This window comes from Mytilus californianus, unplaced genomic scaffold (genome assembly GCF_021869535.1).
Source record: "Mytilus californianus isolate M0D057914Y unplaced genomic scaffold, xbMytCali1.0.p SCAF_48, whole genome shotgun sequence".
Classification (NCBI taxonomy): Eukaryota; Metazoa; Mollusca; class Bivalvia; order Mytilida; family Mytilidae; genus Mytilus; species Mytilus californianus.
The window spans coordinates 872,597-889,936 of NW_026262699.1; the positions used below are offsets into that span (position 1 = coordinate 872,597).

General features: G+C 32.7%; 1 protein-coding gene across 1 annotated transcript; it reads right to left on the reverse strand.

Annotated features, from left to right (window-relative positions):
- Positions 1 to 9,261: 9,261 nt before the first annotated feature.
- Positions 9,262 to 17,115, reverse strand: LOC127700070 (GTPase IMAP family member 4-like). The gene is made up of 4 exons (XM_052203536.1): positions 17,060 to 17,115; positions 15,487 to 15,614; positions 11,890 to 12,012; positions 9,262 to 11,317 (listed from the first exon to the last, which is right to left on the reverse strand). Exons 1-4 carry the CDS (start codon positions 17,113 to 17,115, stop codon positions 10,038 to 10,040), a joined length of 1,587 nt encoding a protein of 528 aa, XP_052059496.1. The 3' UTR covers positions 9,262 to 10,037.
- Positions 17,116 to 17,340: the final 225 nt, after the last annotated feature.

Sequence of the window (17,340 nt, forward strand, 5' to 3'; positions counted from 1 at the left end):
TTGATTTGATGTGGAAGGAAGAGAAGCGACACACAAAATGAGGTCTTCTCATTTAATAGTATAGATTTGTATTGCCGTCATAATTAATTTCACCAATGAAACTTTACATTAATTTTTGACTTCGTATTAAATTAATTTGTAAACTTCTTGGAACTCAGCAATGACCGCCTGATTACAACAACCGCAAGAATGTGAAATATGAAAACTTATTTGGCCTTCAATGCCTCAACCTTTTTTAATGTGGGTAACTTCTTTGTTGAATTAGATTTCGATTTTGACATTTATTTTGCAAACTACCATAGATTTCCGGTAATTGTTGTGTCAGAAAGGCCATGGGAAAGCACATTGACATATTTTTTTAAACGTTTATTGGAACCCAATAATTTGGTAAGGTATTGCAACCTGTAATGTGAAGACGTTGATGAAAATGCGGAGTTTGTGAGACCAGGCTCAAGCAAGCAGCCACTCGATAGCAGCCACTTAGCTAACAGCCAGTTTTCAGATATTTATATAAACCCAAATGTTGCATAAGATTCAAACGTACTTCAAATGTTTTTATTAATATATAACTACTATATCATCAGTTTTTAATACATAATTAAGCAGTCAAAGACACTATTTAATGAATTTTTAAATTTCATTTCTTGTTCATTAATTATATAAAGGCAATAGAAATCGCTTTCAATATATCACACAGCGTGCTGCACTCTTTACATTTTAAATAGTCAACACTTTCGAGTGTATATGGAGTCGTAAATATGAAATTATTTAAATGTTGGCTAAATTGCACTATTGTGTGAAATAGCTTTCCATATTCTCGGCATCCTATTAAATAGTTCATGAAATGTAACAATTGTTCTGAATTAGAAGAGAATAAAAGAAAGTTGCCACACAAAACTGTTTTGACAAAACATTCCACTTCTGAACCAGTGGATTTCGCTTACTTATGATTGGACGAAAGGTTTATTTTTTGTATTCAAAGTATGGTGGGCAAGGAAATTATTTATCAGCTTAAAAAAATGATCCGTGCTATACCCAAACTTGTAATTTTGTTCAAGTAGGCCCTAGATATATAGTTTACGTTTGCATCTAGTGCGGACAAAAGTATTGCCGCTGATTTTTTTTTATTAACTGTTCAATAAGGGTTGGGTAGGGTATCCGACCTCAACTTTGGAACTACTTTAGAAAAAAAACTAGGCCGAACAACACCCTGGATTTTTTTCTAATTTAGACCTCAGCTGCCCAGCTTCCTTTTGCACTTAGAGCGGACAAAATTATTGCCGTAGATTTTTTTTTTTTATTAAATTTTCGGTTGTCCAACCCCAGCTTTGGACCTACTTAAAAAAAACTAAGCCTGAGCAACAAGCTAGATTCATTCCAGTAGACCTTAGTTAGCGAGCTTCGAATTCCCTTTGCACATAGTGCGGACAAAAGTATTGCCATAGACATTTGTTTATTAAATTTTCGGTAACGGTGGGTAGCTGAGGTCTACTCGAGAAAAAATCCAGGATGATGTTCGGCTTAGTTTTTTTGTATAATGTAATATGTAGTATGCTGGTATATTATGAAAGCTCACGCCTTAATTGATAGACATAGAAATGAAGAGAAAACGTATGATAACCAAAACAATCTACCAGAGACAAAATAACGTTGGTTAAGGCAACTAATATATATATATGATGGTCTGGATGCGGGGTTCTTCATTTCTGTATTCTTTGATATTTGAGGCCATTTTTCTCTATTACTAATACTTTTTGCCAATCATAAATCTCTTCCCTTTATATTTTGACACCATTATTCTATTTTATTTATTTCTTGGGCCAGTGTCTATATTATTTATATTTTTGCCCACTATTCTCTATTCCGTAAACCCCCATCCAGGCCCTCTAGTTAAGGTCACCATATAGCCTTCACAATGCAAATAAGCAAAACTAATACCGAATAGGCTCCGAATGGCAAAAAGAGTAAATGCTAATCTCGGTTTGAATTGTGAAATTGCGGAAATTTGTTTTTAAATCAATTGATCAAGGAAAGCACATTATCGTCCTGAATGTTCGTATAATACTGGCAGATGGACCTTGGTCATCAATTCTAATCATCTTAGATCGGCCTTTCTAAACTTAAAAGTAAAGATCACGCACACTTATTTTTCAGATTGAGTGTTTTGCATCCGTCGACATTTTCTTCGATTTGATAACCGCTGTGTATGTATACTTCTTAACGACCGAGTTAGTTTTCTTATCAGTTTTAAAAGTAGTAACCACCCTTGTTAGTGTGATGTTGTAATCAATCTATTTATTTGTACCATCTTTATATAATATTATATTGTACAATTTAGATTTCTGATTCGTTTAATATTTGAATATAATAATTTTTTTTTTATCAAATATATAAATAAGGTAATTTGAAAGTCTTTGTTTCATTTATCACCGTAGATCAATTCAGAAGTCAGGCGGTCTATTTTGTCTACATTATGTTGAAAGAACACCGGGGTGTTTACATTGGCAATATTTACTATCAATGACTGTGAAACAAGAAATAAAAACATTGTACATTATAAATCTCGAAATAATTAAAATTAAATACAAAACTCTTCTTTAGTGAATTCAAAAATGAAAAACGGAAACACTTTTGATTTTCATTTTGGATTTAGAGAAATCAAAAACAAAAAATGAAAACACTTTCGTTTTCCGTTTTGGTTTTAGAGAAATCAAAAACGAAAAACGAAAACACTTTTGTTTTTCATTTTGGTTCTTGAGAAATCAAAAACGAAAAATGAAAACACTCTCGTTGTTTGTTTTTTTGTTTTTGATATTTCAAAATGAAAAACGAATGGACGCAAATATACACGGACCGACCAGGTCCTTGATTCGCTTTTATCGATATTCTTTAGAAAATAAAAATGTAAATTTGAAATCACACTATCAATAAATTAAAATTTGTTTCGAAAAAGAATGAAAAACAGTTGAATATCTGACCAACAAGGCGACAGAGGGAACTTTGGTAAAAAGTGCACAGTTTTGGAGTATTTCACTTACTCATGTCCTTGTTTGCTACTTGTTAGCATAAAACATTAAAGTACTATATATCAGAATATCGTGTTACAAGCGGTAACCTCATCAAAACGATAGAAATGGTTTAAACTAAAGGATCTCAATCTTGATTATGTATTTTTTCCTTTCTCTCCGCTTAGTCGGTACCTAATTTCTGATGGGGATTGTAGACAGTGAAGACACAATTCTGATTTATGACATACTTAAGTCATATGACCATCGGACAGATATTATTTGATAGATGTTTTAATACATTTTTGATTTTTCAATTAAAGGGGCAAAAACAAGGACCATATTAATAATACCATACCTTCTACTTTTTTATAACATGTATAAGTCATGGTATTTGAAATATTGAATCATATTCCTCCCTTATATCTTTCAACTGTGATATCATTGAGTCAGGAAAAATATCATTCACTATTATTTAAACGCAAATACTAAAAATGACTAAAAAGCGGGTTTGGAAGTTGAGGCGAAATAACTAAAAGCAATAAGAAACCCCTTCACTGACTTAGTATTTTGTATATACATGCATTGACACAATATCATATATATTTTTATATTTTATATGTTAATATATTTTTGCAGATATATCTGATTTTACGAATTTATCTTCATTTGCCGATGAGGATCAATCTACCGGATAATAAACAACAAGTAGAAATGAATAATTCATCCAACGAATTCTCCATCGATAAATTTATAACCGATTAATAACTAAAGTTGAAACACCCTCGATCAAAGTTGACAGATGGATTTGGCTACTCTTTTTCGTTTCCTTTTGGTCATATAGTTTTTCAAGTAATTAAGTACTGACTCATTGCGAGCTCTGATTTTTTAAGGATTGAACGCAAATGATGAAAGTATATTCAAAACAATGCAAACTTAATTCAGAAAAAGGTTTATTAGAAATAATATAAAATAAACATAACATAAGAAAAAGATATGTTAAAATAATTAAAATAAACAAAACAAGAAAAAAAAAGCAACCTTCCATTACCAATTGCTCTTATTGCAGATTAAGCTCCTTCAAGGGCTAACGTTTCCAATCATGATTTCCGTAATACATTGCAGCTCACGAGGAAGCTATATTTCAAAGAGTTCCAGGCGGTGAAGTTAAAATCATCCCTTCTAAAGTTACGGACTCTATCACAAGTTGGTTGACCGTTAAGTAATATCTGTTCAACAGATGACCACAGATATATTCCAATCATCGTAACCACAATCCCGTCCTCCTTTTCCTTGAATGTAATCTACCAAATTATACTTATCACCGGACAACTCAACAGGTGCAACAGGGGGAATAGGATATGCTTTGCATTTCCGGATCACATGAGATCAACCACGCTTTTTGGTGGGGTTCGTGTTGCTCAGTCTTTAGGTTTCTATGTTGTGTTTTGTATACAGTAACTGTTGTTTAATTGTTTTTTTTTATATTCTTCTATTTTTTGCCATGGCTGTGTCAGTTTATATTCGACATATGAGTTTGAATGTATCTTTGGTATCATTCGTCTCTCTTTTATAATGACCAGTATTGAGTATTTGGTACCAAATCACAATTCTTCCAGTCAAACGTTATGGCTTCGGAAAGAAAGTCTTATCATCGTAATGGTATTGTACTTGTGATTTTCGATTTAGCACCTCGCATCTTTAATTTCGTCATCATTCCAACATTTTCAATTGACATTGTAAGAATCCACATGTTGATTACTATTTTCCATTCGAACATATATCAAATTCATCCATCTTTACTAGTAAACATTGTCAGAGGGTTGTCAACTTAAATTTTATTACGAGCCGATATCGTTGATGTCAGTAGTATGTTCTTGTGTTTTTCATTTGAAAATGTATATTTATGTTCGATACAAATTGTTCATGGACATTGTTGTCACATACACATTTACTGTTAATTCCCTAATTTCATTTGATATCATTACATTTTGTATTGAATAAGGATAGCTTTAAGCATTGTTTTTTTGGTTCAATGTTGTGAATCATATAATTTCCATTTTTTTTTATTGCTGCAAACAATAATTATAGTGTAAATTTTGTGCTTGCTTTTTTTTGCAGAAGTAAATAACGTAACTTCAAATTCAACATTGGCTCCATAATCATTATAGCGGAGCCGAAATCAATTTCATTCTCCAATGAAGCCATAGTTCACATGCAAGGCTTTGGTAACTTCAATATCCAAACATTTCCGAGCATGCCTTTAATGCATGCATTGATTTACCAGCTAATTATTGGGAATATATTTCGAATAGCTTGAATTATTCCCATTTACGTAAAATAACAGCACGTTGACGGAATGCCTTTATCTTTGTTGAAGAATTTCACTGCTGTCTTAAAAGTAATGTCTTAGAATTTATAATACCTATATATGCTACATAATAAAAAAAGCAGTTGGTAATTCTACGGTTAAATTTGTAACAAAAACATAAAAAATGGAAAAGGGAATACTTCCGCACACCTAGTTTGACAAAACCATTTACACTGTATCACATATCTGTAATCCTTTACTAACGCTTACACTTGGAACCTAATCTCTTTGGTGCAATGCTTATATAGTTTGGTACAATTAATACAAATGTTAGGAAAATATTGATTTAAAAAGGCACACACAAATATGCAAATAAATAGCACCTCTAACAGTATGCGGAGTAAACAACAGCAAATAGAACAGGTAAAACAGATACTATAGGCAATACCTTAAGTATATTTGGTGTATACAATTATTTAAAGTAGGGAATGTATATATTGGATGTCTTGATCGTAATTTTTGCAATAACTCAGAAGGTTGAGTAAGGAAAAAATAAACGGAATATTAACATGACTTGAAAAATATTACTGTGCATTCTGGTTTTCAATTGTACAGTAAAAATCACTTTAAACTTGTAAACTAAATATTTGACATGTTGTTAAAGTTTGACGTAAACCTATTTAAGATAAACTTCGGTGCCTTTGTAAGTTTTACAGAGCAAACATAGTTGAAATAAAAGAAGAATTAACGCCTTTTTCAAAATTTATAAAATCTTTAAAGGTCATGTACCTCAAATTAATTCAAAATTGCAACAAACAATCACATTTCATGGGATGGGAACTAACTGTGTCCCTCTCTTTGCTGAATTGTTCCTTTGTTCATATGAGGCAGGGACCTTACAACAGTTTCTGCAATGGAATAAAAGAAACTAGCAGCATCTTTTAACTTCACGTTCGATACATAGATGATGTTCTGTCACTACATTATCAAAGTTTGGTGACTATGATGAACGCAGCTATCCCATCAGAAACAGTTAAAGTCTGCCTAATATCTTGACTTACATCCCAACAAATATTGACAATGTAGGCCGGTTTAGAACAAAATTTAGCGACAAAACAGATCATTTCGGTTTCCACAGTATTAAAATTTCCATTTTTATGTAGCAACATTCCAAAAGCGACAGCATATGGAGTACATTTCTCCCAAAATATATGATATTCACGAGCTTGCATATTCTATCATGATTTCATTGATAGAGGGTTACTGCTTACAAGTAAGCTTTTAAACAAGGTGTTACAAGTGGTGATTTTGAAATAATCTTTAGAAAATTTTGTGGACGCCATCAGGAGTTGGTTGGTCGTAATAGAATACCTATTCACAAATGACAATAATCATTACCACAAACCGGTCATCTATTTCGCGAATGTGATGCAACAATTAAGACTTATCACTGGGTTTGTAATTACATGAGCAACACGACGGGTGCAACATGTAATACAGGATCTCCTTACCATTCCCGAGCACCTGAGATCACTTCTGATATGGGGGGGGGGGGGGGGGGGGGGATGGCGTTTGTGTTGCTTAGTCTTCAGTTTTTTATATACTTTTCTATGTCGTTTTGTCGTTTTTCGAATTACAATTATGTGATTATAAGAATATGTGTATGGTAGTATTCCGTATTCAGGATTCAGTTTTCTATTATTGGACCATCGTATTTGTCCATGTCTCAACATATTAATAATCGATAACAAAATCATTGTGTTTCTTGTTATTATTTGTACCAAAATTAAATTTGATTATTCTGTCTGTAAAGGACGTATTTGATTGACAATGAAATATTGAACTTCCATAGAAACAGAGTGCACCAGTCACGACATAGATTTATTAACAACGAACAAGGTAAGATGCTAGCAAAAGATATTTTTAACAACAATATGTTCGGATCGATATATAAATCGATGTATACCAATATGTATCACTTTACTCAACAAAACTCACAACACGTCCAGAATTTAAAATACTTAAACTACGATAACATATAATGTCTATCAGTTGCGCAAAAATACTCCTACTATGTTGTAAAAATCCTTTCGTGCACTTGAATGTCGATTGATTCATAGAAAAATTAATTGTTCATATAGTTTAATATTATCTTACATAAAATATTCTAATCTTGATTTCAATTAGACATTGAATGAATATATCATTAAATATTTTTATCCTTTTTTTCAAGAAACATATGTTATAAATACGTAAGTTATCATGTTTCATTTCAAATGCATGATACTAAATATGACATTACATCCTCTATCATTTTCTTGAAAGTTTGCATTAAAACGTTTATATAAATTTAAGGTACAGTAAGTAAAAAAAAAAATTCAAAACAGTTATTTTCTTCTACATAATAGAGCATTTCTTAACAGTTTCAACCACTACTTTTCTGAAGTTATCACGTAAAGCAGATGCTTTCTTCTACCTCCCGCACTTCCCGTTCATTTTCCTTTCTCAAATCCTCTATATGCTGTTCTGGTCTGCGCTCGTCCTCCATTTGTTTTTAAGTTCATCAGGAACCAAAACTACCACAACAAACATTTGAAATGGTAGTTTCAGCAATACAAACAATTACTAGACAAAAAGTCAGACCAACTACACGCAGTCTAAGCAGCCCAAAACAACAAATATCCATGGCGAATACGATATAACGCAGACGAAATATAAAAAGAAAAGCAAACTGAAAGAATGTTCAATTTAGTAGATAGTCCGTTCATGTCAAACAAAAACGTATAAAATACGTTACAAACCTGGTACAACGAAGTTCTCTGATGCATTTGACATTTTTGATCCAAAATCTATACGTAGATTTACACCTTATATAGGTACACATCTTTAGAAAGATAAAAGATTGGGAACTAGTTTAATCGTATGTATAGATACGATTAAGTTTGAAATGAAAAAGAACTTCTCATGCCAAAGCATAATATATATAAAGTTTGACACAGATGTACCACATACATGAAATATTTTTCATTCGCTTGAACTTTGATCTTAATCTGTTTGGGTGCATTTCAAACATGTTTTCTAATTAATAGATATAAGAAGATGTGGTATGAGTGCCAATAAGACAACTCTCCATCCAAGTCACAATTTGTAAAATTAAACCATTATTGGTCAAAGTACGGCCTGCAACACGGAGCCTTGGCTCAACCCAACAGCAAGCTATAAAGGGCCCCGAAAATGACATGTGTAAAACCATTCAAACAGGAAAACCAACGGTCTAATCTATATAAAAAACGAGAAATGAGAAACACTTGTTAATATGACGTGGCTCTGTACTTATACATCCCTTGTGTTATTGTGCCATGGTAAATGTTTGTTTACATACTTGTTTGTTTTTATAGTGATTAAGATAATAACACAATGTTGACTGCGATACCCCTATTTTTTTTACATTTTTACCTATTGTGTCTGTTTGTTTTGTCCGAACATCGTTGTCAATATAAAGGAAGTTTATGCGACTGTCATACAAGTGAGAGGTTTAGCTAGCTATAAGATCAGGTTTAATCCACCATTTTCTACTTAAGAAAATGCATGTACCAAGTCAGGAATATGACATTTGTTGTCCATTCGTTTGATGTGTTTGAGCCTTAGATTTTGCCATTTGATTAGGGACTTTCCGTTTTAAATTTTCCTCGGAGTTCAGTAGTTTTGTGATTTTACTTTTTATGAACCACATCAACAAACGACAACCACTGAACAACAAGTTCTTGACTTAGAACAGATGCAAACAAACGGGTAACATATGAATATGCCGTTTCAATAGATTGTATCTTCTTGATTTCCTCCTACATATGGAATAAAATATGCCATAAGAAAGACAAGAAAGAAACACATAAACGCACTTGATACGGTTAAAACACCCCCAGGAACAATATAACAAACAATAAAAAGAGGAATTATTCTTTAATGGAATGGATAAATATATATTCTTTGTACATTGCAAATATTGTTTTGGAAAAAAAAAACCACACAACACAATGACAAATTTATGGTACCTTGAAGAGAAAGCGTGAACGTAAGCAATTAGAACAAGTTTCTCAGATGCGGAAGGCAAAATTGTGCAATTATTAATATTTTGAGAGTAGAACGATAATGCATGTAGTATACATGCAGATATTTGACATCTCATTCAGAATTTTATTGTTACAGTTATGTTATGTGAAAAATAAAGAAATAATAAGAAACGTCTTTATCGATGTACGTGATGTTTTCAAAAATTCCAAAATATATCTGTTGACTTGCTTATCAAAAATAAATAAAAAAGCTTTGGATGAAAAATATTTAAATTGCAATTACATTTTAATGCCACTTAGTTGCCCACTTTCCACGTTCTACGTTATATAAAACCTTTTTCGGCACTTGAAAGTCGAAGGATTCGCAAGAAAAGACTAGTATTTTCATATCGATGAATATCATTAAACATATTACACATGTGTATCTAGAAATCCCGTTTTACATCATTGTGAATATATCATTTGATATTTGACGAAATTATTTTATAGACAAGTGAATTATATAATTACGCAAACGATCATGTATCAATTCAATGCATAAAAGTAAAATAAGTTCATCACCACGATATTTTTTGAAATATTTTACTTCAACTTTAATCTATTGTAAGCTATCGAAAAAGCATTGAAACTGAAACAAAAGTTAGCTTCCTTTTACATTATAGAACAGCTCTTCACAGTTTCAACAACTGCGTTTGCCGCTCCTTTTACTCCAGTCCATATTTGGGAAAATACACCTTCTTCCTTTTCGATCCCTTTTCTAGAGTTATCACGTAAAGCTGATGATTCCTGTTGTCTCCTATAGCTTTCTTCAACATCCCGCACTTTCCGTTCGTTTTCCCTTCTCAAATCCTCTATCTGTTGTTCTCGTCGTCGCTCGTTGTCTTCCATTTGTTTCTGTAGTTGTGTTATTCGGTCTTCGTTTGCTTTATTGGTTTGCATTTGTAATTGTTCTGCTTGTTTTCTTTCCATATCATGTAGCTTTCTTTCCAGTCTTTCTTCTTGTTCTTTGTTTCGGTTTTCTTCTTGTTGCTTACAATCTTTCAACTCATTTTTCAACGCATTTATTTGGTTTCTTGTCTCTGCTTCCCGAGATTCTGCTGTCTGTTTTTCCAATTCGATTTTCCTGATTTCATTGGCAAGCGTTTCTTTTTCCTCATTCGCCAATGCAAACTTTTCATCAAATTCCGTTTGAAGATTGCGATGAAGAGTTTCTATTTTTCGTCGTTCCTCTTCCTTCAACTTTCTCTTTACTTCATCTTCACGTCTTCTCAGTGTTTTTTCGGCTTCTTCATACATTTCATTTGTGTAGCAAAAACCTCCATGTTTGCGTACAACCTCATCAACACAACCTATCAAATTTTTAACTTGCTGCTCTTGACTGTAACCAGAAAGTTTATTGTTAAAAGGGATATACCGGTGGTCACAAAGTTTGAGAATTGCCTGAAGTGACTGTGGACAATTTTTAACATATTCCCTTATGTCTACATTATCATCTTCAAGATCGTCTGCTCTTGTAAAAACAACCATTAGGTAATTGTACATACCAATTCCAAAATGATCAACAAAATGTTTAACCGTATCTTGTTCTTCCTTGGTAAATCGACCAACGTTTAACGTCAGCAGAATAGCATGTGGTCCTGGCGCAGTCATCCCAATACATTTAACTATTTCCTTTGTAACTTGCTCATTTGTCATCCCTGTATCATACAGTCCTGGAGTATCCACAACCACCATTTTGCGGTCGAATCTGGTGTTCATTCCAAGCTGGCATTTGTTTGTAATAGAGGCTCCGCATACTTTAGATTCAAATTCACGTCTGCCTAAGATTGTATTTCCGGTGGCGCTTTTACCTGTCCCCGTTTTGCCAATTATTACAATTCGCAATTCAGTTGTGTTTATCACACCACTAAACTTTGGTCTCTTAGTTGCACCTAAAACAAAAAAGGTAGTTTTATATACGTTGATCTTTAAACACTGTGTTCTATTTCACTGAACCAATTCGACAATCTGTGTTGCACATACATGCAAAATTTGTTGCCGCGTTCATTTTGATAGGAAAATATCAATATTTTAACGGCATATCTTTACGATTCACAGGCTTAAATGATTCAAAAGTGTATTATATAGTATGTGGTTTCTTTCATATGATTAAGAACTGAGATAACAATAGTTTATTGAATGTTTGCAGGCTTCAGTTCAAGATTATAAACATGTGTTTTTTTTACTATTTTTAATATGAGTTTGGTTATGGATCCATAAACATGTTTCAAGAAGATAAAAAAAAAAAAAAAAAAAAAAAAATTAATTATCAGTCTGGAATCTTTGATGTTTACGATCAACGTTAATGTTTTTTAACACGGGTTATAATTGCTTTTAAAGTTTTTGTTATACAAACTGTAGTTTCATAACCAACCAACTTTACAGAGTTTATTGAAAACCAACGTTTGTATGATTGTCTATTATTTTCGATAAAAGACCCAAGGTTTAGGGTATTGTGAATTACCTCTGTTCAAATAATCAGGGATATTTACTGGTCCTGTAGTAATAGTTTCACGTGAACTGCTACATATCCCGCATATCTGATCTTGTCCTTTGTTATTGTACGTACATACAAGACAGCTCCATTCTAAAATTCATTTAAAGATACAGTTACTTTGACTTTCATTTCACACCGTATTTACTCTAGATATCTTCAAATTTCTGTTATCTCTTTTAAGGTAGCACTACAGTCTGACTTTCATGACTCAAACAAACAGTTTTTTAAAGATAAATTTCTCCAAAATTACTCAATGGATTTTAAAAATCTTTAACTCATTTAAAAGCTAAATCTATAGATAGGTAAACGTTTGTTTTTGTATGATTAATAAATAAAATGCTTCGCTGAGCGCACCCTGATACGACCGGAGAGGTCGAACCCTGAACAGGACACAATATTCAAGCTTGATACTGTCTGAATTTGGATTGTGATCACTTTTTTGACATAATAAAGATTTCTGACACAAAATAAATGTGGTCAAAGATCTTACAAATCTATTGCGCAATACTGTGCATTTGAAGGTTTCCTCCTTTTTCTTGAAACTTTTCAAAAATTTGAAATTTGAAAAATTTTGAAAAAAATTTGAACCCCTTAAAAAAAAAAAAAAAAAAATCCCCCCCAAACTTTTTGAATCCCTCCTTAGAGCAATTACACCCAAACTCAATCCCAGCCTTTTTTTGTAGTATGGAACCTTGTAGTACAATTTCAGAGAGATCCATTCACTTAAACACAAGTTGTTGTCTGGAAACTAGAAAAATGCTTGTTTTTGGCCCCTTATTCCCCCATGTTTGGGGCAATTACCCCCAAACTCAATCCCAGACTTTCCTTTGTAATATGGAACCTTGTGGTACAATATCAGAGATATCCATACACTCACACACACGTTATTGTCCGGAAACTACAAAAACGCTTGTTTTTGGCCCATTTTTTGCCCTTAATTCCTACACTGTGGCACCACAACCCCCAAAATGAATCCCAACCTTCTACTTGTGGTATTTAACATTGTGGTACAATTTCAGAGCAATCAAAATACTTATACTCAAGTTATTATCCTGAAACAAGTAAAATGCTTGTTTTGGGCCCCTTTTGGGCCCCTTTTGGGCCCCTAATTCCCAAATGGTTAGAACCATTATCCTTAAAATCAATCCCCACCTTTCTTTTGTGGTATTGAACCTTCTTAAAAAATTTCATAGAAGTCCATTCACTTAAACTAAAGTTATTGTCCGGAAACCTAATGTGTCTTCGGACGACGACGCAGACGCAGACGACGACGCAGACGACAACGACATCATACCATTATACGGTCCCAAGAAATTTTTTGCGGTCGTATAAAAAGTAGCTCATTAACTGTAAAAAAATGGTAAAAATAGCAAATTCATGTTAGATGGTATTAAACATTTGTTGTCTTCCCTTTTATTGATCTTACACACGCTACAAAATCGTGTCTCATGTTTTTTTTTATATATGCCGCCAGTGAGAAAAGAGAGGCGAAAAATAATAGAGGAACATTCAAACTCATAAGTCGAAAATAAACCGACAACGCCATGGCTAAAAAAGAAAAAAGACCAACAGACTAACAATAGTACACAAAACACAACATAGAAAACTAAAGATTGAACAACACTAACCCCTACAAAAGCTAAGGTGATCCCAGTTGCCCCAGAAGGTGAGCAGATACTGTTTAAAATGTGACACCCGTCGTGTTGCTCATGTTAATGTTAATACAAACCCGGAAATAAGTTTAATTCGGTAGGTCAGAAATTTTAGTTACGACATTAGGAACATATCCGCTATCATCTGTAAAACGGAATCCATAACGATCAACCAAACTCGTGGTGGCGTCAGTAAAACTTACGAAGGGATGATTTCAACTTCACCACTTGGAATTCTTGCTTTTAAAAGCTTCCTTGTGACAGCACTCATCTATCACGGAAATCATGATAGGAAATATAAGCACTGGAATATCAACTGGAATATATATACTACGTATGCAGGCGCTGCTAGAATGTTGCTACATAGAAATGGTAAATTCACAATTGGGAAGCTGTCTTCTGTCGTAAAGTTTTGTTTTAAACCGAACCTCATTGTCAATTTTTATATGAGAGTCAAGATATGAGGCAGACTTAACTGTATCTGTTATTTCCTTTATCTTAATTTCGACGGGATAGATGCGTTCAACATAGTCACCAAATTTTGTATTATTTAGTGAGAGAACATCATCTATATAGCGGAAAGTAAAGTTAAAGGATACTGCTGACGTATTGTCTTATTAAGAAGTTCCTGTACGAAGAAAGCCTCAAATGAATGAAGGAACAAGTCGACAAGAAGAGGGGCACACTTTTTCCCATGGGAATGCCGATTGTGTGTTGCAAAACACGTCCTCCAAACGTAAAAATATTTTGTCAAGCAAGAAATCAAGCATCTTGATAATGCCAGTTTCATAGAATTTTTTTTGTTTGAATCAGAGTGATGTTTTACAAAGTAGGATTTATTCCTACCTAAGACAAGATACGTATATCTACTTTGGCAATTATTTTTTTTATGAACCAAAGCAGGATCAACTCTTTCTATTAGTCTTTTAGTTTGGAATGGGGAATACTTGTGTAATGTGTACAAAAGTCAAATGTTTTAATACTATTGCTAGATGAAAGAGTCACATATCGATTTAACTGCTGGGTGTCATACCTCATTTTACCTTTCATCCTTGGTGACCTATACATTATGAATTAGAAGAAAAATTCAAATTGACAAAAAACTGGGGTTTGTAGAAATTACTCCCTTTAATTACACACTGAGTTTGACCTCACATATTTGATCTGTAATGTAGTAATGAAATATTGTCAAAGTTCCCTCCCAATCCAGACAGTCTATGATAAGAGCATATTAAGAGTACCCAGCTGTATATAACCAATATCAATATCTAACATAGTGACATATATGTACCTCTATACTTATATAAACTACTGTTGATTGAAATGCAATAATGTTAAGATAAGACCGCATAATTTATCTTGTGGTCTGGGATTAACAGCAGGACTTTTGGTATCAATAGAGGACTAAAAGATTAGCTTCTTCCATGTGCACTTATATAGATAATATTTACTATGTGCTGTTATTTACATACTTTGATTATTATTTTACTCCCTGTTGGGACATGATAATGACTCTGGGATGTTTTCAAAATGTTTAGATGGATAAATACTTAAATATAATGTGATAAAAATATGAAAACATATCACTAAAAAGTACTGCTACTGTAAGTGAGACCGATCAACTTTTCAGATAACGATTGTCGACTATATAAAGTAATAAAGAAAGCAAACCAACAATATACAATTATGTTGCCAGTAAGTGTCTTGATATAAGAAGATGTGGTGCGAGTGCCAATGAGACAACGCTCCATCCAAGTCACAATTTGTAAAAGTAAACCCTTATAGGTCAAAGTTCGGCCTTCAACACGGAGCCACACCGAACAGCAAGCTATAAAGGTGTACATTTATTGGCAGTTTTTTTTCTTTGATCACACAAGAGAATATAATGTTTAACAAACATGGCACAACATACCACTGGAAGCAGTATTCTGTAGATATGGTGACCAAGTGTCTGCAGATGATGGTTTTGTGTTCAAACAAACCTCACATGTACGGTTAGATGCATTATTTACTAAAGTACAAACACTGCATTCCCATTCACTACAAGATAATAAGGTAAAATACATTTAGAAGTTTTACTTGCACAAGACATGGTCATTAGTTAAGCATTTTCACCTTCTGTCTTAACTCTTTGGCATATATCGGTGTCCTTGATTACCGGCAGATAAATTGATACAAAATTTGATAACACTATAGAACAAGAATGTGACTACCAAGGTATCTTCAGGCAAGTTGCAATTGTCAACGTTTTTTTGTATATTTGCCATCCACATGATCCACTTACGTTGTAGTTGTCACACTATGTTATGATTATCGCTGGTACGAAATCTTGCGCCTGTTTTTATAAGCATTATTAGTGTTTAGGACATTTCCTTAGATCATCTTAGGACATATCTTTGCCAAAAATGCGTGTATCAAACATGTCGTTATTTAGAATTTTTCCTATGAATTGTACTAAGTTAAGGACGGCAAATTAAGGTGTTGTAAGATGGTATTAACTTAAGAATATATTTTATGATACCTGTATCGCAAACCCTCTTTTTGTTCTGAACAGTAAAGATTTATGCTTACAGGAGGGACTGTTGTTCGGCATCTGTAAAGTTAGGATTCCTCCTTTTGTTCATATTCTTATATATTTTGGCAGTACTGAATTAATTAAACATTTGCGTATTCATACGAACGATGCACGATATTTGCCTTTGAACTCCTTTATATATGAGACTGTGAGAATTCAACGTACTCGAAAATAAATCATTATGTTACCGTTGTAAATATTTAGACTTAAATAGTTCAATTATCATAGAAAATGTAGTCACATTTAAATGTACAATTATTATATAATCCTTTATTTTATAATCATATTAACGATATTGTTGATATTTGCTATTATTTTATCATAATTTAAATATTATTATTATATATTCACCGGTTAATTTTTATGCATTGTTGTCTCGTTCTATTGTTTTCATTTTTTTCTATTATGCTATTTACTTATACTCTAATATCTAGGATATCGGTTACAACATTCTATGTAAGATAATCCTAAGAGAGCATCGATGTGCATGCTCAGACAGTTTTAATTCCATCCCAAATCATGCTCTCAGATATGCCTTGGTTTAGATATTAGGACTCCATCGATAAACAGGCCCCTGCCTTATGTACACGCCATCGAGTAACATTAACATTTAAAAAAAAGTACGAACTTGTCTTTCGGTTTCTCTTAAATGCATTTTAAACAATTCCAATAAGTATAGATGCATAAACACAACCAGACTATGACGTTCTGTAATCATCTAAATGCCACTGTGATAAAGTCACTATTCGATATCATTAGTCTTTGACTTTTTTCTTTTTTAACAAATAATTAAGCGATGGTTTCCGGATCATTTACTTTTTATTAGGAAAAAGAAATTAATTGCAAAAACTCATTTGTGTTATGTTTTGGAAACAATCAAAGAATCAAAGAAATCAAAATAAACCCTTACCTTTCCATGTTGAAGTATTTATCAAATGATTGTGTTTGCATGTATATATACAACATACGAAGTATGATTTATTTATAGTAAACGAAAAACCAATGTGTCACATATCTATTTTTAGATTGAGATAATGGTTATACGTCTTTTTAGGATATTTTAAATAGCACAATAAAATATGATATATATTATGAAAAAAATGTTTAATTTATCAGATCATGTTGATATAAACGGATGTGGTAATTATAGCTAGGATATTAACGTCGCATATAAAATTCTATTGAAGACAA